At 43.4% G+C, this 22340-nt stretch overlaps 1 protein-coding gene across 4 annotated transcripts in view; it reads left to right on the forward strand.

The window, feature by feature from the left end:
- Positions 1-4111: 4111 nt before the first annotated feature.
- The window catches only part of MPZL1 (myelin protein zero like 1), a 44059-nt gene continuing 25830 nt past the window's right edge, over positions 4112-22340 (forward strand). Inside the window, exons 1-2 of one of the 4 annotated variants that reach the window (XM_071756761.1) lie at positions 4112-4673; positions 20236-20396. In XM_071756761.1, coding sequence (XP_071612862.1) covers positions 4175-4673; positions 20236-20396 — 660 coding nt within the window. In that variant the 5' untranslated portion in view covers positions 4112-4174. Of the gene's footprint in view, positions 4674-5543; positions 5668-20235; positions 20397-22340 lie in introns of those variants that run through there. The other 3 variants (XM_071756770.1, XM_071756779.1, XM_071756788.1) reach the window with 3 other exon arrangements.

Genomic DNA, 22340 nt, shown 5'->3' on the forward strand with positions numbered 1-22340 from the left:
TCGTCTTTATTTCTAGTCTGCAGAGCAGGGTGCCAGGCATCTAGCACCAGACAGCACACCTTTCAGGAAAAAAGGTGGGGTCTTGATATAGAAAATAAAAAAGGAGAACTACAACAAAATACATGATTGGTTAGTGATTATTCAATCACCACTCCTAACTATACATATACATCTATGTTCATGTTTAAAACATTTAGGAAGGCTACCTTATTAGTATGCCCATTATTCACAAGTAGGGGTGTACTTCAGTATTATAATTACCTAAGGTTACTATAGGATACAATTGTATGTTGACTTTATTCCAAATTTGTGCACACAATTCTAAACAACCATAAAACTGCAAAGCAGAAATTTACAGGTTGGTACAGGTTGGCTTGGGGTTTTTAATTATATTTTATTATTATTTTTTTAATTTTATTTTATCTTCAGATTCTCTGTGCTGTCTTTGTTGGAGATGTGACCAAGTCAGATACTCCTCTACCAATTACATAAGCCTGCTCAATTTGGAATATTTGTAACTCTTAATCCTTTTATTTCACCATCACATGCACTGTTACTATGTGTGCTGTTGCTCTCCATGTTTCTTCCAATCACTGTGGCAAACCTATCTATCCTTGTGTGCAAAATCTGCTCAATATACAGCTAGCCACTAACCACAGCAGTCAAACCACAAACCCCAACCAAAAGAAGGGAAGTTCATGGTTCATTTCCATAATTTAAAACTGTACTACAGCCAAGCAGTGGTGGTCTTACTTTCTTACTGTACAGGTGACAATTTTTTGCACACCTGTTTAAATATCAATCATCTTACAACAAACACTGATGGTGGTCAGGCCAGAGGTCAGTGCTACCCTGTCTCTTGTCTTTGTACACTAACAGTCACTCAACTAATTTTGTCTATATTCCAAGAAACTGAGGGGCAGGTAGGAGGTAAAGACAGAAAAAAATATGGCTTTTTTATATATCAAGATTATCAAGAATACTTGTGGCTCAAGTTGTTCCTGAGCATTAGTTCAGCAATGGAAAAGCTCGTAATTAGCATACTTTTCCATTATAAGGTTTCCTCAGAACACTTATCCTTGCATAGTGGTCCAAGACATTCTTAATTGACTTACAGAAAAATAATTATCAAACTCTTCAAGTACCATATGCAATTACTGTGTTTCTGCCAGCTCACAGTTTTGAAAAAGTTCTGCATTTTTATTTAACAAGAGGAAACATAAATGTAGCACTATCTGGCAGTCATAATTTCTCCCAACTCAAAGAGGAACAAATTATGTTGTGCTAGACACCCAGTAATTTATTTTACAAATAGAGCCCTTTTTTTTCTTTCTTATATTCTTTTACTGTTTCAAATGAGCGTGCAGAGCAGGGTACTTGTTGCTGGAATGCATATCTCTGCACACTAAATGATGTCTACTGTACAGTTCGTCTAGGAGGCATGGAGGTGCAGGCTTAATAAAAAATAATCAAAACCATAAAAAATGTAAAATTACTCTGAATATAATTTGCTTCTCCTCCTAGAAGATGTCCTTATTTTGTTTGACTTCATAAATCTGCTTGCTGTCTGGCAAGTTACTAGAGAGCTCTCCAAACTAGCAGGATAACAAAGGTCTGAATTTCCAACATAAACAGATACCATTAAAAATTTATTTAACCTCCTCCCCAGTGACACAAATGTTTTTAGATCTTCCTTTTGTGATAAACAGAAACAAAACAGATGCAAAAGCATTTTTTCTTCTCTTGTGGGACTGAATGCTGATTTTACTGCATGTGAGAAAGCTCAGAAACCAGTTAGGCAACTCAACAGCCTGTTGGGAGGCTGCTGTGGCCACTCTTGCCCCACTATATAAGCAGTCCTGCTCTGTCACTGCTGCTTGTCTGACCTTGTAAGGAATAAATTCAGTGTGAAGAAAGTAACTCTCCAACTCTCCATAGGCAGACAGAATAAATGTGTTTGTTACCAGCTAAGTGATCTGAATTACCAAGAAATACGATAAATACCAGTCTTCTCACTAGACAGGGTAGAATTGCATAGCTAGAAGGGAAAAGGACAGCAACAGCTACACCTTTAATTGAGTTAGCTTATCAGGGAGTTGTTTGCTGATCTGAGTTAAAGTATTGGGTAGTAGAGCTTGTAGGCTCTGCATCTAACAGTTTACTCCGAGGTCTTTTTGTTATAACCTTAATAGTAATATGTCAGAGTGTACAAATGCTGGAAATAGCAAAAGATGATAATTTGATCGTTACTATCTGGATAAAACATGTTCTACAAGAAGTAGACCAAGATACTCTTCCAGATGTTGTCTGTACTGAACAGCAGTACTACTACACAGTGAACAAGGCCATCGTAGGGCTGAATGTGTGACAACATTATCTCTGTTATCTCAGGGAAAGGACAGGCTCTAAAAATCCCGTTGCAAGGGGGCCGTGTGACTGAATCAGGCTTATCGGACATAAAAAGAGAACACATGAGAATAACAAAAAAGTTGTTTTTTTACGAACACTTGAGGTTGATTAGCTTGAAAAAATGCCTAGCTTGGCCTTTTCAAGGGAGTGAACGTATTTTTAACTGTACAGTGCTGAAGGGCGTGGGGATGAGGAACTCATGAGTACTGATGTGCCTCCATGTGATGGAGCACTCCCAGTCACTGAGGAGAGCTGGAAAGAGTGGGTGGAGTCTTAACGTAAAAGAATTGCTCTGGGGGAGCATTGAAGCCAGAGGGCTTGGGATGAAAGGTTTATCACTGTGTACCAATTTCTGCTGTTATTTTGGAAGCAGGGGTATGATCAGTTGACTAAAATCTCACTTGCAAGGGAAGTCAGGGGGACTAAATGAGGTGGCAACCAAACAAGGTGATAATTCCATGTGATACAAAGAGCTGCCTGTGTTTATCTTTACTCCCAATTGCAACCCTGGATTTCTGGTAGCCTGGGTTTCAAGAAAACACAACAGTTAGCTGAGAAACATGCTGCAGACCCTCCCCTAAGGCGTGAATAATGGATGCATACGCTGTTATATTTTAAACCCCATGAGAGCTGTGAACATGGTGCCTTGCATCACAGCCAGGGAAAAAAAAATCTTCCTGTGTTTTTGCAGGGGCTTTCTTTATCATGTTTTTTTCTCAACATGGCACACAGTAGTGGGGCTTTCCTATGGCCTCTTTCATGATGATTAGGTGGCCAGAGAGTGGCAAAGTTGTGGTGGTACATGCATCTGGGAGAGCACTGCTACCCATGGGCCACAGGACAGGAACAAACCAAGGACATGGCCGGCCTCTGAAGTCACATGGATGCAGTGAACCATAGCCTTGTGATATGACTAAGCTTGTGCAATTTCATTAAAATACACAGCTTAGCAACAAGAAGATACACACACAAGGAGGTTCCTAAATGAGACAGTGAAGCAGTCTGTACTTGCAGGTAACACATGCCAAGACAGGCTCTCAAGCTAACATGGAAGAACAGATGGGTCTCAGTGGAGGCAGAGGGAACCCACCCTCACTACCTGCACTAGTGCACTCCTGCTTCCCTGGCAGCTTGGGACAAGCCCTTGGGATGCACGCTTGTTATCCAGCACTGCAGCATGCATTAGGGGAACTCGCTTCCCAGTGCCTGTGCAGAGAAGTCACTGGGAAGTGCCTGAACACTTAAGTCTTTCTCTTTGGAACACTGGGCCTAGTAAACACATGCCCACATCATGGGCACTGCAGACCAAGCTCAGCCTCACCGTGCTTCTCGTAGGCCACAACCACTACAGACCCACAGCTTTTGTGTAGATCTTGGGTAACACACAACATCATTTGCCTACTGTCTGTTACTCCCAGTATTTTTCAGTGTAAAACACAAAGATGGCCATCGTGCTTCCGATAAATTTCCACACAGAAGATGAACCCTTGGGCAGCGCCACAGCATCTGTCGAGGGCATTTGGCGCTGGGGTGCCTTGGTCTCCTTCTCTGCGTCCCTGCGGAGCCAGGGCAGCAAGGAGCCAGGCCAGCGGGCACGTACCGGCGCGGTGAAGGCAGAAGGACGGCATCGCGGGCAAGCTGAGGCCGTACGCACCTCACCGCGGGGGCACGGGCTCGTTCTGCTGCCTGAAGAGGCCGCAGCGTGTGTCAGCGGCGAGACCTGGCGTTTCCAGGCGTCCTTCACCCCTTGCCAGCACGGTTAAGGATGGAGCCCCCGCCGCGCTTCCGTACCCAGCGCCTACCTGACTTCCCCGAAGCGGGGACACTCCCTGCGAGCCCGCGGCCCCCAGACACTCCCACAGCCCCGGCCACGGGACAGGGGGGAGGAGGGGGCGGGGGAAAGCTACGTACGTGCCCGGCTCGGGGGGCGGGCCAGTCCCTTTTCTGCCCGCATATAGGGCGTCTGGACTTGACCGATCCCCCCGCCGACCAATCGTCGGACAAAAACTGGGTAGGGCCGGGGCGGGGACGAAGAGGACTCAGTAGGTGTGTGCGAGTGACGGCGGCGGGGCCCTATCGCAGCCAGGGAAGGGAGCTGCGGGGAGCAGGGCGGCGGGCCCGCGGCCGGGGGCGGACAATGGGGGCGCGGGGAGGTGGCGGCAGGAAGATGGCAGCGGCCGGAGGCACCGCGGGGCGCTCGGTGGCCGCCGCTCTCGCCCGGCTCCTCTGCTCGGCATGGCTGCTCGCCGCCGCCCTCACCGCCGGTGAGTGAGCGATTGAATGAATGATTGAATGAGTGAGACTGCGGCCCGGCCGCTGCCGCTTAACCCCGCAGGGCTGCGCTCGTAGCCTGGGTGGATCTTGATGCGGCGGGTGGAGCTGCCCGACCCGACTCGATCCGAGGCGCGGCAGAGGTTGGCGCGGTGGGCTCGTCGGCCTGGCGAGTACCCGGCGAAGGCTGTCCTCGCCGGTCCGGTCCGCTCTTGGCCGGCCCGGCACGTGAAGGCGCAACCGGGCCCTCGGGAGCGAGGCAGGCGGGTGCGGGGCGGCCCTTCCTCCGGCCTGTACTTCATCCTCCGTGGAGGGTGTCGGTCTGGGGCTGAGGTCTCCCGGGTGTGTGTGTGTGACCTGCGCCCTCGGTCCAGCCGGTTCGTCTTTTTAAATGCCGTTCCTCATCGTCAGGTTACCAGAACGGAGGGAGATTCGGAGTGCAGGGTACGGTTTTGCGTTTTCCTGCCCAGCCGGTTCAAAATCGTCTCCCTCCGCCGGCGGGGCTCGGACAGGCGTCTGAGGTGCGTTTCCCGCTTGGCTGCGAGAGCAGTTCACTCCCTTCCCGGGGCAGAGGCGGCAAACCGGGCCTGGACACCCGGCTGTGCTGCCTGGCTTCGAGAGGGACGAGTGGAGAAGGGAAGGGAGGGATGCTGTGCCTCCCCTGCCGGCTGGACTGGGACCTGCCCGGGGCAAAGCCCCGCCGCGCACTCTGCGCCCCCCGGGGTGCCGGCGTGGCCAGGGCCCGGTGGTGCCGGGGGCGAGGCGGTGGCGGCCCCGGGCTTGGAGGTTTTCCGTCGGTCGGGTATTAAGTCAGAGGACTGGAGTCGCTTTGTTGAGGGAAGGCAAAGCACGGCGTGGAGGTGACTGGCACATGGGGACGCGGAGTTGTGGTAAATGGCTTGGAGAACGTCTTTGATTTGGTCAGCGGTGAAGTATTTGGGTGGAGGAGTTAATTACCTCGGTGCTTATGGCTTCTACCGATGGAGGGTAAGTTCAAAGCTTTGGAGCGGTAGAAATTGCATGTATAGCGCTTGTTTTTTCTGTGGCTTATATTCTTACAGGGGAAAGAGCTTTGTGTATAGCACACAATTCTGAAATTAAAAGATCATACACGTTTCCCAAAGTAGTTTAGTGTTTATAGGTGGTAAGGGTGGACGATGTTAAGTCACCTAAAGGTAATTTTCATTAGCAACACTTGTTTAGTACGTAAAACTTCGCTAAGTGAGTTAGTAGGAATCATTAAAGAAGCCTGATGCTGTCTCAGGTCATCTCTCTGGAAAACTGCTTAGAACTCTAAATCCATCTGGAAAGAGGTTTAATAAGGAACTGTGCCAAGTAGTAAGAAACTTATTTCCAAAAAGCATTCTTGTTTGGATTTGCCTACTGCATTTTGCAGCAAGCATAAGTAGAGATTGCTAAGGCTTGCCTTAATATTTAGAACTAACTAGGTTGATATGGCATATACGTAGCTTACAGTAAAACTAAGTTTTACTTAAAACATGAGAAGAAAGAACACGTATTTCTCCAGACCACAACAAAAGGTATAACTACAGTACTGCTATGGGTAGCTAGGAGTAGTAGATCATTCTGCAAAGTCTGAGGTATGTAACCAAATATAGTATCTTAAAACCAAGCAGGGATATGAGATACTCTTGGAAGAGACCCTCCTTGGGGTGGAGACGATCTAAAAAGTGAGATTGCAATTTAAAGGAATAAATGAGTGTTAAAATCAGTGTCTTAGCTGTGTTAGACTGTGTTTCTGTTCCCACCCATACAAGTGTTGATTTTAATTTTTTTTTTCCTAACCCCAAATCAGAGGTTACTCATTAATTGCCCTGTCTGCTTTGAAAAGGCATGTTTTATTTATTTTTTTTTTTTTCCGTGGGTAAAATTGGCATAAAGCTTACATCCTTGCACGGGAATAAGTGACCAGTGTACAGGCTCCTCACCTCTTATGTAGATGCGAAGTAGCTTGGTTATTGGTAGGGAAAAGGTTACCTTCTCTGGAGTCTGAGATTGTTGGAAGACCTGTGTAATAAATACTCTGCCTTTTGGCTTGCCTTTGTTCTTCTGGTTCCGGCTGTTTTTTCAAGGACCCTCTTTCTGTTCATCTTTCCTTTTCATCCAGTAAGAGGTTCAGAAATCAAAAAGTACCAAGCAGAAGGGCAGATGTGGCATTTTCAGAGTGTTCTTGTCGCTTGGTTGCGTGGATGTGATGTGGGGCAGGGTAATGTGCTGCATATTTTAGCTGCCATGGCTTGTTGCTCATCTTCTGCCTCTTCATATGCTTGATAGCAGACCTGTTTCCTGTGGCCAATAACCTGCAGCGAGACAGAAATGTTACTTAGGGGGCTGTTTTGTACAAGCCTGTTTGAACTTCGCAGTCTGCTTTGCCAAGCCAAACAGGTAACTGTTGCTTCACGACTAAATATAAATAATGGGGTTTAAGCTTATTTTCTTGTGTGTGCCTGCATGTGTGCATTAGAGGTTTGTCTTGCTTGTTTATGCTCAGCCATCTGAAAACTCTGTTGCTTTGTTTACTTGTAGGAATGAAGGATCATTGTCAAATGTACTGTTTGTGATCCTGTGGACATTTGTGGCATAAGTGGCTAATCCAGGTGTAATCTCTTGTATGGGTGCATGAGTCTTGAACACAGAGCATAAAAAAAAAAAATTAAAAAAAAAAAGGATTATTTTGTAAGCCTTTTAAGTATCACTTCAAGTGATATCAGGTCTGCGTTTAACAGGAGGGTGGTGCCTAAGTACTTCTGAAACTCTTAAAGAATGTCTAGATATTACCAGAAGGAGTATTGCTGATAATTCTTACTCTTCTTTTCCATGGCAACAAAGCCTGATCTTTTTTTCGTTTGTTTGTTTGCTTTGGGTTTTTTTTTTTCCTATTCACAGGTCAGATACAAGCAAGAATATTGGGATGTTAAATGGGTCAAGTGCCTGTTAGTGCTCTGAGCTGGCCTGAAAGTTTCAGTTGCTGCTTGAAGTGTTTAATGAAAATAACGTTGTAACTCAGCGCTACAATGTTCACTTTTTGTTTCTGCCAGGCTTAGTCTGAATTGCTATATTCACCCCATCAGAACCTGTTACTCCCTTTAAGCTGAGCCCCACTGATGCAGGTAGAAAGACTTCCTTGCCTGTAGCCTTAAGCGGGTTCTGCAGAGGGAAAAGTAGATGAGGTGGATGAACGTTTCTCTGCAGGTTGAGTTGAGGGGGTGCTACTGCTCAGGTCACCTCGCTTGCAGCAGCAAGAAGTTCTTGAATATATTGAAAAGACAATATGTTAGTGATAAAATGTAGTTTAGTGCCACCTTGTAAAAAGGCTAGGTTCTTCATCATCCCAGCAGTCTTCTACCTCTCTGTAAATAAGGATGCACATGACTCTCTTGCTTGTTACCTGAACTGCATCTGATTGCATTATGCAGCAATTTCACTGTCTGTGGACTTACTCTGACTGATAGCAGTAGATGGTGAATGTTCTGTGTACTGCACATGGTGCATTCCACCTGGATGGAAGACCAGAGAAATGAAACTTAGTTTTACTAGGCAGACATCTTTTAGTGTTTTTAACTTGAAAGATTTTAATCTGAGTAATTTCTTAAGAATTATTATTTTGCTAGAGAGGTGCTATATAGGTCATCATGAAGTTATCTATCTAAAGCTTATTATTAGCACCCACCACCCACAGTGTGAGTTCGAATGTGGTATGATGTGATGTGGTTTGATCCTACATGGCTCTTTCTACCACCCACGTGTAACTAACTGATAAATTAACAAAGTAAACAATCTTGTATGCAAACAGTCAAAGAAATTAAACTATTGAGTACTAACTCAGGATAGCCTTGGAATAGATCAGAAAGCTAGAACCTCTGAGTGTGAAAACACTTTTACAGTTCATGTAAGTTTTTGTTGTGGTTTATTTATCTTCATTACTTTGCCCATCTGAATTAGTGTGACCCTGTGTGTAGTAGTTACCACAATGGAGAGGATGCTAATGTCTCGTGAAAGAGGAAGTTGTGGTGGGAGAGGACAAGAAGTTCTGAACTGTCTTCTGGAAAAGAGGCTTGGGAAACTCTTAACTGCAGTGATATATCTCAAAACAGCAGTTACTTAGAAGAGCAGGTGTCCAGTCAGACAAGGGTTTAGCAGTACTTTAGCTGTACCTGTTGCACAAATGCTATGGGTATGCATCTTGAGGAAGAGACAATATCAGTATTGTTTGCTATCTGAGCTGGTTGAAAGATGACTATAGCCAAATGATTTCCCCTAGTTCCACTGATATTTCCCTCCACTCTATCTCTTTTAACCTTAAAGTAGGATCATTCTGATACTTATCTTGAATAAATCTTTATTTTATATAAATATTTCCACCAAAAAACCCCTACCTTATTGGTATTCTTTTTGGCTGGGATAGAGTTAATTTTCTTCATACTAGCTTGCATGGTTACACAGTGCTAAGGCCTCTTCTGCTTCTCACCCTACCCTACCAGCGAGGAGGCTGTTGGGGACACAGCCAGGACAGCTGACCCCAAATGACCACAGGGACATCTCAGGCCATGGGACATCATGTTCAGCAATTAAAGCTGGAGCGGAAGGAGGAGGAAGAGAGGCTGTTTGGAGTTTGTCTTTCCAAGCACTGTTGTAGCTTATGGAGCCCTTCTATCCTGGGGATGACTAAATACCTTCCTGCTGATGGGAAGAAGTGTGTGAAAGCTTTTGCTTTACCTATTAAATGGTCTTTATCGCAACCCATGAGTTTTCTCACTTTAACCCTTTCAGTTACTCCACCAGAAAGGTGGTGGCACTTCCTTAAGTACTTGCATTTCACAAAGAAAAGGGGTAAGTCAGGGCAGGTGAACTCCAGGTGGGTGAAATGGCCAGTGACAGAGGTGTTTATCTTCTGTTTTGAACATGGATTATTTCCTGGTTGGATTCATCACATTATAAGTGGGCACTGAAGCTATTTAAATTGGCACAAACACTGACAAATTTTTGTGAAACAATCCTTTGAAATATATAGCATGAGCTTTTTCTTTTTATTTGTGGTTGTGCTTCTGCAGGTTGTAGCTGGTTATGAGTTTGCTAAGTAAGTTAGTTAGTAATTTTGGTTAGCAAGCAAGTATGAAATTGCTGTAGGTTTGGTGCCAGAGCTGACTTGCAGGATTTTAGCAGTCAGTGGAGCAGTAAGGACCTGGTCCTTGGAGAGCTTTGGATTTGCTTGGATGGAGAAATTGTCTCTATTCACACCAAAACACATTGGCCATGTGACTGAATACCCTCTTAGCTGAGGAGGATAATAATATGAATCCCTTAATTTCATCTGTCTCTATCTTTTTGCTCTTTTAAGGGATGGGATTTTATTTAATAAGTTTTAGCTTGGCCCCTCCACATGCAGGAAATAACCCTGTGTTCACCTTTCAGACTGGTGGAAGAACCAGTACTTGGACATGATGCTGGGACAGGTATGATGGCAGGTGGGAGTGACTGGAGCTGGAATGCTGTTAACATCTTGGATAGTTTAATATGCATCTTCTGCAAATGTTTCTTGGTGTATATAGGTTTGTCACTGGGGTGGTTGCAACTTTGTGGATTGATGATTGTAAAAGGAGAAAAAAGGGCAGCTGAGGGGTTGTTTTACTGGGGGGAAGGGGCATATCTCCAACTTCTGATCTAACTTCTTAATACTCTCATTTTTTGCGCATTCTTATGGTAGTTCTAGGAAATGTTTTTGATGGTAAGGATGCTTTCTTGACTGCCATGTCTTGGGTGTAAGTACTTAGGTTCTCCCAGTTATTTAGTTATGCAAGCTTAGTGATACCCTTTTTTTGTGAGGAAAACCAGTGTGTTTCAAGAACTTTCTAAGATGTACTCGTTATCTTCTTGTTCTGTATAGCCCTTCTTTAATCTTAATTCCCATTTTCTGGAATCCTTCCTTGTACCCAAGGAATAATATTTGTTAGTGACTATGTTAGTATTGCAAGATTTGAGGTAGAACAGCTGCCATCAGCTGTTCCAGTTATCCTTTGCACTTCTGGGTTTATTCAACTCACCCATTCAAATTTTTCATTGTTTTGGTTTGACTTTGTCAACAAGAACTGTTTACTTGAATTTGAACACTTGTAAACGTATTTGGTTATGGAAGGAAAATCACTTAAGAATGGCAAAGTATCATGTCTGGTTTGGAGAGGACCTGAGCATCTGATTGATGTCCTGGTATCCTGGTCTCCAGCACAGGCAGGGAAGTATTGTTTTGTGATCCCCAAGGAAAAAGTTACTAAAACAGGGCTAGATGTTTTTGGCCTCAAGGCTAAGTAAGCATCTGCTCAAGCCTGACGTTGTTTTATATTTTTCAGGTTTCATATGAGCGTGAAACACTGCAACTATAATGCTTACGTGTTCATACATCTTGGCACCTTTACAAACATCTCAGTTTTATAATTTCCAGTTTGAGAGAGTGATTCATCAGTGAAATTATTTCCTCAGGATTAAACAATAAAGCTGTGTCCTGGCTGTCAAGGTGGTTCAGACATTCTTTGCTGTTTCTCATGCTTGTTCCTCATTTCAGGTTAAAAGCATGGATTTTGGAAGTAAATCTCAGTATAGGTGGTTCTGCTGCCACTTGGTAGAGCAGGGAGCAGCTCTGAGTCATGTGGAGGAGACCACTTTAAAAGCTGACAGTATAGTGTGGGAGCAGAAGGTGGTACCAAAGCTTAGTGGTTCTGAAGACTTGCTGTCTTTTAAATTCTGTCAAAGTAGGAGTATGGAGGTATGCAGGGCTGAAGGACATGGACTTTATTGACAGCTTTGCCACAGCTTGCTTAAGGCTTCTCAATGAAACTGTTTTCTTCTCACTTGGGGGTGATAAGATGCTATGTTTTTTCCCCTCATTGCTGAGTCACACAGAGTTTAGCTAAATGTGCAGAGAGGCCAAGAAAGAGGGAAGTGAATATTGTGTTAGCAGATGCTCTTCTGAGCTTGTCTCTACTCCAGGGATAAATGTTCCCAGTGGCAAGGCAGCAGGAGTTGGTAGGTGTTCGTGGACTAGGTGGACATCAGCTTTCCTTTCTGTTGAGTAGAGCTCGCAGGGAGCTGCCACACTGTCTGTGTCACTGAAGACAGGAATCTCTTTCCTTCATCAGCCTGAATGACTTGATGAGATGGGCCACCTGGGGAGCTGTTGTGGCAGCAATATAAATCTATTCTGGTGATTGACATTTGAGAGTGAAACTGATTCTGTCTCCCTTTGAGGCAGGAAAATTTAGTTTTAACTGCTTTGTGACTTTGATGTCAAGTTGGTTGGTGTGACTTTATTGAGTCGTCATTTCTGTAGCTGATATTGCTTTGTGCCATATGTGTGGGGTGTAGATGTCAAGGTTTTGGTTGTGGTTGGGCAGCAGGGACAGTCTCCATGAGGAGAGGCTGGGGCTGCCTCATGCCTGCTGCAACAGCTCCCTGGGACACACTGCAAGGAATGGCTGAGCTCTTCAGCCAAACTGGTGACACCACTCTGATGATATTTAACAAAGAACAAAAACACCACAAAGCACCACACAAGTGTTGAGGAGAGAAAAAGTGAGGAAGAATACTGCAAACCTCAGCGTGAGAGAAGGAGGGGAGGGAGAGGTGCTTTAGGTAGCTGGGGTAAAGATTTCTCTGCAGCCCCTGGAAGTTTTCTGTGAGACCAGAGACTACGGTGGAGCAGGTATACCCTTTCAGCATGTGGAGAGGATCATGCTAGAGCAGATATCCATATTGTGGCCCATGGGTGATCCCAGGCTGGAGTAGGTTCTCCTGAGGGACCGCAGACTCATTGGAAGGACCCATGTTGGAGCAGGGAAAGATATAAGGAGCTGTTACAGACTCACCGCAACCCTCCGTCTTCTCCTGGCTGCCTGAGAGGGGGGAGGAGGTAGAGGAGTTGGAAATAAAGGAGTGAAGTTGAGCTGGGGGGAGAAAAAGAGGTGGGAGAAAGGTATTGGAGGTTTTTGTTTTGTTTCCCACCATCCAACTTATTTTAATTGGCAATATATTAAATTAGTTCAATATATTAAAGTCAAGTCTTTTTTGCCAGGGACAGTAATGGGTAAGTGATACCCGTGAGCATTTTTGTCTTATTTTCTCCCTCTATACTGTTTGGGAAGGGATGGTAAGAAGGTGACTGGGTGACTAGATGGTAAGAAGGTGACTGGCAGCTAGCCAAGGTCAACCCACCACAATGATATGCAAAAATATATATATGTAGAAATATATATGTATATATGCATTTTTATATCTATACACCTAATAAGACTTCAGACCAGATCACACTAGGACAGATTTCTGGTGTGAAGGTGACCAGACAATCTGGTTTTTGTTACACTGACATATGTGGCTCTTTGATGCTGGTGTGTTCTCCTTATGACACACAGCATGGTTTGTTCCTGGGTGGAATGGCTGGCTTGTGTTTCACTTCCACATTCAGGCTAAATGATGTCACTGAATTTTTTGTGTGGAAATTTGATCCTAGCATCTGGATGCTTTAACAGATCTTGAGGGGTTTCGGAGGAATGATTTGGGCATGTCTACTCCCGCCTGTTAAGACTGTGAAAGCTGGGATTGCTCCACCAGGTGTTGTATCTACAGTGAAGGAATGATGTCCTATGGTGACATAGGTGCCAATAGTTGCAGCAGGGGGCTTAACCTAACAGGGGGCTGGTTTTCTGAAGTGTTTTTTAGGGGTCTTGTGTTGTTTCTTACTGATTATACGGAGAAACTGCTTTGCAGGAGGAAGAACTCAAGGTCATGCAACTGAAGTTGAGAGTGTTGTCAACACTGGACTTCAACATTTCACAACATGTTTGATGATATTATTAGTAGTAATGGTATTATTTTTTTAATGAAAGCACCATTTCACAAGAGTATATTGCTTTTGTGACTTATAACCCCTAGTCGTTAGAAAATACCACATCCTCCTTTCTGATGAATCTTCTGGCCTGCTGGGAAAACCATGGTGAACATATCCATATGCTGACTTTTTTGTAATTTTGTCAAGAGACATTTTATCAACTGTCAACTGCTTAGACAAGAGCAGTTCTATTAATGCATTTCTTTCAATTTTCATGATCCTTGACTCTGTCATCAGCTTGTTACCTGTAACAGCCTGTCTGAATTTTTTCATCCTTCTTTCATCAGACATTCTGATTATTTCCTGATCTTTCATCCATAAGAGACTTTATTTATAAATTGTATAAATGTCTGTATCATCAGGTGTGCTTAAGATAAATGAAGCAAGTTGCTTGTATTAATTAAGAAACTGATGACTTGCTACTTCAAGTGGAAGGGAGTGTAGCACTTTTCCCAGTGTAGGATGGGAACTGTAGCAGCTGTAAGCATCCAGTATTTAGTGATCTGATAAAAGTTTCTGCTTGGGCTGTGTTTATGCTTGTGGAAATAGGATGTCTGTGATCACACTGTTAGTTGTTTGTGTTCTTGGTTTGTTAGGCCTCTTAGTAATGGTGCCAAGTCAGATCCAGGGGAATTGAGTTTATTTTGGGGTGTTCATAGCTTGAATTAAGAAGTTTTTCATGGGTCCAAGAGCTCAGTGGAGACTGTAGTCTACGAAGAAATATTGATTAGCTGTGTGTTAATTAGCGTAAACTTTCAGTGCAAGGAAGCCTAGTAGAGGGGGAGCCCTGTTTCTGCATGAAATAAGTAGAATTTTAAAAATTCTTGCCAAAAAATATTTTCTTTTTTTAACCAGTATGAAACAAGTGTAAGCAACTAGAGGATACACATAAAAGTAGGAAAAAAACCCCAAACACTTGAGGTGTAGAGGATGTTGATCTCCAAGCACAGGCAGCTTTAGACACTTTGATTTATACAGAGGCTCTTACAAATGTTTTGGAGGCTTGAGGGCTTGAATGAAGTCAAGTTAGTTTGCAAGATCCAAGTGTGAGGGACAGTGTTTTAAGTGAAAGTACTGTAATGTGGAATTGAGAAGTCTGATGAGATCAGTGCTATAACATGGTTGGCGGGAAAGAGTTCCTTAATTCTGAAACAGGGATGAGTGCTTGGTTGCTTGATGTCATTTAAATGACTGTGGCATGCATTAGGTGCATGGGACCTTGGTATGTGAACTTGTGGCTTTTTAACCTTTTTCTGGGGAGTGGACCCTAATTTGTATCTTGTTGTGTGTAGTGGAAGGTGCAGAGCAGTTAGTGGGGACAAAAGGAAGTACCCAGACTTTGACCTGTAAGATATATCCAGTAGCATAGGCTGTGTCTTTTGGGCAGATTAAGTTGCCAGCACCTGTGGCTTGGTGAGTCTCAGTTGACCTGGCCAGAGATGTCCTTGAGAGGACACATGGGAGGAGGACTCCCATCAGTCACTGATGGGACAAAAGCCACATAAAGTCTGGCCATCTCCTCTAGAGTTTTTGATCAAGGTGTATGCCATTTCAAAGACACCAGTTAATTTCACCTACCAGTGCAACACTGCAGGTTTTCATGTTTCTATGGTGAAAACCATGAGCTTGACTGTTCTTATTCTCACTGAAAAGCTAAATAGTTAATCACAGTTTGGTTAACTTACTAGATGCAAACTCGTGTGGCTATGAATGCTTGTCTGTTATCAGTTCTGAATGAACTTATCTTCCTATAATTTGCTGCTTGCTAACTGTAAAGGCTTCTTCCATAGGGGTGATTTCAGAGCAGTGTATCATTGCTGCTCTTTAGAGTATCCGTAATGGCATTGTCAGTACCTGGGGATTGTGAGTTGGGCCAGGGCTGAACTATCTGGAAACATGCAGCTTTTTAGCTGGTTGTGTGTATTGTGGCAAACAATCTGGTGTTACTACAAAAAAATCAAGAAGCTCTGCATCTTCAGATCTGCTTAAGCTACTGAAGAGCTAGCCCTGCAGAAATAGGAAAGTCTTGTTCATTTGCAGCAAGTAAGCTGAAACAGTATTAAGTCAATGAAGTTGGTTAGGTAGTGAGGCTGTATAATGAATAACATGCATATGTTGCCTACTGCGTCTTCTGTGGTCTGTTGATGGAAGGGAACTGTGATCATGTGATGTCCTCCTCTTCTTAATTCCAGCTTCAGTGGAAGAATGGCTTTGCTGAGCTGGAATCAGACCTTGTTCTTTGGAAATTTCACAGGGTTGGAGATTAAACCGATCATGCCGTACCTTTGGTATTTAGGGTATACAATCTGGGTTTTTTTGCAGCTGGAATTGCTGTTACTATGTGGTTTGTTTTTCGTAAGAGCTGCTTAAGAACCATCATTGCAATATGGTCCTCAATATTGATGTATATCATGGTGCATGGTGCAGTAGTATTTCATACAGAGATAAAAAACCCTTGGAGCAGTTTGGTTACCAGGAACTGCAGTCTTTATTGGTCTGTTACAGACCATTTGTCTAGAGCAAGAAGGACACTGGAGTAATAAAGGCCAAGATCAGAAATGGAATTTTCAGACTGGTTTCAGTTGAGCAGGTGGCTAGAAACTCTTAAAAACTCCTCCTTGAGCTCAGAAAAATTCAAGTCAAAAGTGCTGTACAGTTTGAGGTGGAGAGACATGTGGCAGGTCCATGGTGATAACTGAAGTCGTGGAGAGCTCAGGGGGAAGACATGAGCTCTGGTTTAGTCCTATTTAGCATGAGCTGACAGCTTAGCATTGGCAAAGATGTCAGAGACTGCTGAACATAAGGAGACAGATCCTAAGCAGAGAGAGAGATCTGAGTTGTCAGTGCAGTGCAGTGCAGAGCTGAATTTGTTTTGCAAATGGGATCTCTGAGTCAATATACTGAGAAAAGAGAGGCCTGGGAACAGAGAGAATGTTGACCAAGGTTGAAGATACATGGTGGGACCAATAATAAAAGATTAATAAAAGTTGTAAGATTAGCAAGTTAGCAAGAGTATGAGTGACCTGTCCTATTTCAGGAGTAGGAGGATTGTCTGAGAAGGAGGATGAGGACAGAGTCTTTTCATTGGAGTGTGGGGGAAAAGGGTGGGCTGAAAATTTAGCTGGTGAGAGTTTGAATCATTGGAATAAAACACCTCCAACAACACTAGAGATGAAAAAGAAATGGCTGAAGAGCCACAGGTGTTTTTCCCCAACTATTTTGGTGGTAGGTGAGAAAAACAGAAGTATTTTTCTGCTGAAAAGAAGAAAAAAAGTAGTTGAAAGCTAGAAGAGATACTTGGAGGGAAATATTTGGGCTATGGGCAGTTGGACAGAGTGATGGGATCAAGAGGCGTCTTATAATCTTGACCCTTTGTACCTTGCAGAACTTGCCTTCCTAAAGCTCTCTTCTCTATCAGACAGTGATAAATTTTTCCTCTTGAGAGGAACTAAGGCTGAGAAAGCTTGAGGAATGGAGCAGTAGGTGTGTCTGGAATATGAGTCAAAATTCAACTTTCTTGGACAGAAATATTTAAATAAATGGAGGAGCTGGAAGAGGGATGCAATTCTGGTAAATGTGGAAAGAGATGTAGAAGACCTGGAGCTGGAGATTATCCTTGTGTGGTTTACTATGGCAGAAGAGGCCAGAGAGTTCCAGGCAGTGGGAGCTGCCACTGGATCTGTGAAAGTATGGGAGCAGAAGGCTAAGGGTGAACAAATGTTATGACCTCTCTACCACTTCAAAACAATCTTGTTAAGATTTGAGGAGCTTATGTCTCATGGTGTAAGACAACGGAGGCAGGAAAATTGTTTTGAAGCAGTGCATATGTGAAAGAACAAATAAAGGAAGGGACTTCTTATGCTGGGAAGAGAGAATAAGCAAAGAAAAACCTAAAGTTGAGACAAAAATAGAACATACCGAAATTAGACTTGTTGGAAATATCTGTATAATATATAGCTTCTACCGTCTTAGTCTGTGGGGAGTAGTTGAATTTTCTTTTTCTTTTGCTTCACAATAGTCTCATGAGTTGCTAGTAAGTTAGAACAGTGACTTCTTTAGATTAAGCAGATCCGTGCTACCCACTGCCTGTATGTGGCAACGAGTTCTCTGTACCATGTACAACCAGACAATGTCTGTGCAGACTCTCATCCTCCTACACAAATGCTGAGGGCATCTTGTTGTATGCTTGAAGGGGAGGCTTGTTCTGTGGCTTCAACTCAAAACAATGGATTTATTTTTTATTTTTATTTTCTACTCCATTAGCTGTAAAAAATACATAAGGCACAAAAGCTCTGAGTTCATTTCATTGAATTACCAGAAGCCTTTGTATGTTCCAAGTAAATATTTTGCAATTGTTCTACAAAAGAATATTTTTTAGTCCATAGTCAGAGTACATACAAGTGAAAAGAAGTTCTGATACAACTTCTTGATGAAAATCCCTCTTCCTTAGGATGCTGTTTCTCTTTTACTGGTTTGAAATGAGAGCAACAATGACAGGAGAGTCTGAGAGATCAGAGATAACCTGACAGGACTGAGGAAGTCGTGAGTTTGAAACAGTGAATGAAACAGTGTGGACTCTAAATGAATAGTGGTTTTGTCTGCTTTTGGTTATTGTAATTAAACTGCTTTGCTTACTTGTCCCATCCCTGCAGTGCATGCACGCTGATTCCATGTCCCCTGGGCATGTGCTCTGCTTTCTCTTGGCTTGCCATGCTGGTTGGGTGAGAGATAGCGGATCCTACAAAGCTTTGCACACAGTCACTGTGGGGTGTATGCAGATGGCCAGGGTGTTTTCATTTCTTTCGTTGTTTGGCCATTTCATTGGCTGTACTACAGCTCTGGAGCTTGCAAGCTGTCTGTATTCAAGGGCCAGCTGCCACTGCCTGCTGTGTTTGTGGCCCTTCGCCCCCCTCCAGTCAGCTGGAGCTGCCCAAGAGACTCCATCATCTCAGGGACAGGGTGGAAGATGAAAAATGGCATAGATCATGGTAGCGTCGTTTTCTTGGGAAAGGAGGATTAAAGTTGCACTTGTAAAAGATGTTTTTTTAAGTTTTCTGTGGAGCATGGGCTTTGCTTCATTTGAAGTTAATATAAATAAAATAGCCTTTTTCTATTTATGGCAAATCTACACATTAGGATGGTCCTAGCGTTTGAAAGAAGATTGTGTGTAGTGAAATGAGGCAACCAGGTGTTGCTAATTACAAGGTGTGAGGCATGAGCTTGTGTTAAGCCCACCTTTTAGTGGTCGCCCAGTCCTGCTCATGCGCAGCTGGGGTCAGCCCTAATTGGGCACAGATGAGCTTAACACAAGCTCACACCTCCCACCTCATAATTAGCAATACCTGATTGCCTCATTTCACTACACTTGTGGTCTAACTTTTGAAGACTGCTGAGCTGGTTGCTCTCACTGAATGTATAAATGCCATGATTTAAGGACTACCATAAGTGAGTTTTTCCTGTTTGTCTAGTGGTTTGTTTGTTTTTTCTCTTCAGAGTGCCTACTTCAAGAGCTAGTTTATTCAAAGTTGAGAAATATATCAGGTAAGGTAGTGAAGAAGCAGGAAGGCTTGCTTTCCTTCTCTAAGAAAGGAGGAAACCCCCTGAATTTAAGATGCTGTAGCCCAGAAACATAGAATAATGTCATTAGAAGCAAATTACTAGTACCATCACTGTGCTGAAAACTATGGTTTAATAAAAATCAAAACTTACATTTGAGTTACCAGGGGCACGTGTCATATGTGCACCCACCTGCAGTTATTTTACAAGATTTTTGCTCTGACATGGGTGCATCACGAATGCAGAAACACATTTATTTTGTGATGTCACAAGATCACGCTTTGTTTCGTAGCATAAACTTGAATGAACGTACAGATGTATCTTTGCTTAAATCTGGATAAGGGTAGTGTCTTTTCAGCTTAAAAAGTGCCAGATGAGGAATAATCTGAATTTCACTTACTTTGTAGGAAAACTACAATTGCAAGCACAATATTAACCTTGATAACTTTGAATTTGGCAGATGGTTGTGGTCTGCTTTGGTTTGACTGTGTGTAAGATGAAACTACTCTTATTCTTCCGAACTATAGCTGAGATGTTATTTGTGTGGTGTTGCACATGAAGACATTGAGACATGCCAGAGAGCAGAAGTAGATGGGGTAGCTGGGAGCCAGAAAGGCTTACTCATCAGCTTTCTGGAGGTGAACTATTATTCTACCTACAGCTGAGAAAGACTGGAGATGGGAAACATGTTGTAAGTCAAAGAAGCAGCTGAGTAATACCTGTGTCCAAGATGTTAGTTCCTCCAGTGGAGCTTATTTATTACATTGTCTGCTGGCAGCTAGCAGGAAAGTTTTGAACTCATCCTTTGCACCATAGAATTGACTTCCACAAACTATTATAGAGGAAACATCTGTGAATGGAAAACATCCTATAACAGATAATACAAGGAAGGAGAAGTGAACTGGCTTTCTCTGTGCTTGTTTGTATTGCAGGTATGATGCAACGTCTGTGCACTCACTTTATGTAAGAGTTGTTAATGTCTCTTCTTTTCTACCCTTACAAGCAATATGACGTGAACAGTTACTACTGCAACTTCATGGTTCTTGAAGCAGTGCTGATGCCACTTATTCTCCTTCTTTCTTCTCTTTACCTTTCCCATGCAGTCAGAGTATCAGCAGTTGAGGTCAACACACCGGAGGAGATATTTGTGGAGAACGGGACAGACGCAAAGCTTCCATGCACATTTACCTCCGTGGAAGTGATCAGCAGCGCAGCATCTGTTTCTTGGAGTTTTCAGCCAGAGGGAGCTGCAACTCGTATCTCAGTAAGGAATGGCTGTAGGGGAGCAAACCTGGGAGGGGAGGCTGTGATGAGTGTGAAGAGATCTTCTAGTTGGTTCTGAGGAGCAAGCAAATATGGACTGGGGCCTCCTTCCATGTGTCTCATCTCCGTCACTGTGATTATAGGGAGGCTTTTTTAGAGTTGTTTGAAAGTGTTGCCATATGCTAGATGTCTGCAAAGACTGGAGTGTGCAGTGACTGTAGAATATACTGTATTTTGTTAGTCAGAGGAGAGAGGTACTGGTGTGTCACATTGTGTGTTGTGCATGTTGCTTATTTTCTACTCATGTACTGTATAGCCTCTGTTTAAAGTAAAACCAGTCTCCCTCATTTCAGAACTAAATTGAATTGCTCAAGTCAGTAAGCAGTTATATACTCATACTGTGGTTAGCTGACAAGTAAAAAGTCACACTAACAAACAACTTAGGCTAATAATAATTTGAATCACTCATTTTCTTTATGTTGAACCCAAGTGTGCTTGGATTCTTTGAGTGTGAACCTTCAAAGAAGTGGCTTTGGTAGGTTGATAGCTGTCTTTTTCCTTTTTCCTTTGTCACGTAAGCTGTGTACATCTGAGTCTGAGCTTTCTGACGCTTCTGCTTCTCTCTTATTCCTTGCCCTGAGTCAGAATTTAGAGGAAGAAGACCAAAGGGCTCTGGGTCAGCAGGGAAGAAGGGGGAACAGCAAGTTGCTCAGCTTGTTAGTGTTTGTCTCATTCCCTCTGGTGCAGACATAAGATAATTTAAACTCCAGGAGCTCTTCAGTGCTTAGAACAGATATGATCCAAAGCAGTACATAAGCATCTTGCTCAATGTGTAGAACTCTGAAGAATCACTGTCTGAACTCAGTGAATAAGTATCTAGTTTTGAAAAGGAGCCTCTTCTCTTTGGGAAGCCAAAACAATATTTGGGCAAGAGCTTAAGGAAGTAGGGTATATTTCCTGCCAATGTTGAACAGGATGAGTGAAAAAAAGTCATCTGTTTGTATGTTTTCCGCTCCCTGTAGAAATATCCACCATGTATCCTGTTTTGCCCTTCCCTTTCTATATCCCTGTCCAAATCCTTTTTTATAGAAATGTAACTTGAGTACGTAACATAAGTGAGGTTAATTTAGACATTCTACTTGGATGTAGTTATCAACACAAGTGAGAAGAGCAAATTATCTGTAAGCAGAAGTGATCCAGCATGATCTGATATTAATTCCCTTTTCATTTTGGGGGGCTGGAGGAGTTGTGGAGGAAAGATTTTTTTAGAAACCCAGGGTCATGTCAATTATGTGGCTTGGTGAGCATTAATTTGAAATATCAGTCTCATGATCAGCTTATATCTGACCTAAGTCCATGTGTCTCCTGAAAAGGATGCTCCTGTTCCTCTTTAGAATTGACACTGTCAGTCCTGTGGCTGTGTGGTGAGGTTGACTCAGCTGAAAGCTTCTCCTGCTTGTCTCCTTCTCCCTCCACATGCCCAGTTATAGGCACATCTCTGCATGAATAAAACATTCAAGTGCTGTGTTCAGTTCTGGGGCCCTCCCTGCAAGAAAGACATCGAGCTGCTGGAGCAAGTTCAGAGAAGGGCAATCAAGCTGGTGAAGGTTCTGGAGAACAAGTTCCATGAGGAGAGGCTGAGGGAATTGGGAATGTTTAGTTTGGAGAAGAGGGGGCTGAGAAGAGACCTTGTTGTTCTGTACTACCTGAAAGGAGGTTGTAGTTAGGTACGTGTTGGCCTCTTCTCTAATGATAGGACTAGGGGAAATGGCTTGAAGCTGCACCAGGGGAGGTTTAAACCAGATATTGGGAAGAATTTCTTTACTGAGAGAGTGGTCAGGCACTGGAATGGACTGCCCTGGGAGGTGGTGGAATCACTATCCCTGAAAGTGTTTTTGAAATTGTGTAAATGAGGCAATTCAGGACATGCTCCAGTGGGTATGGT

The sequence above is a fragment of the Heliangelus exortis genome, chromosome 1, assembly GCF_036169615.1.
Source record: "Heliangelus exortis chromosome 1, bHelExo1.hap1, whole genome shotgun sequence".
NCBI lineage: Eukaryota > Metazoa > Chordata > Aves > Apodiformes > Trochilidae > Heliangelus > Heliangelus exortis.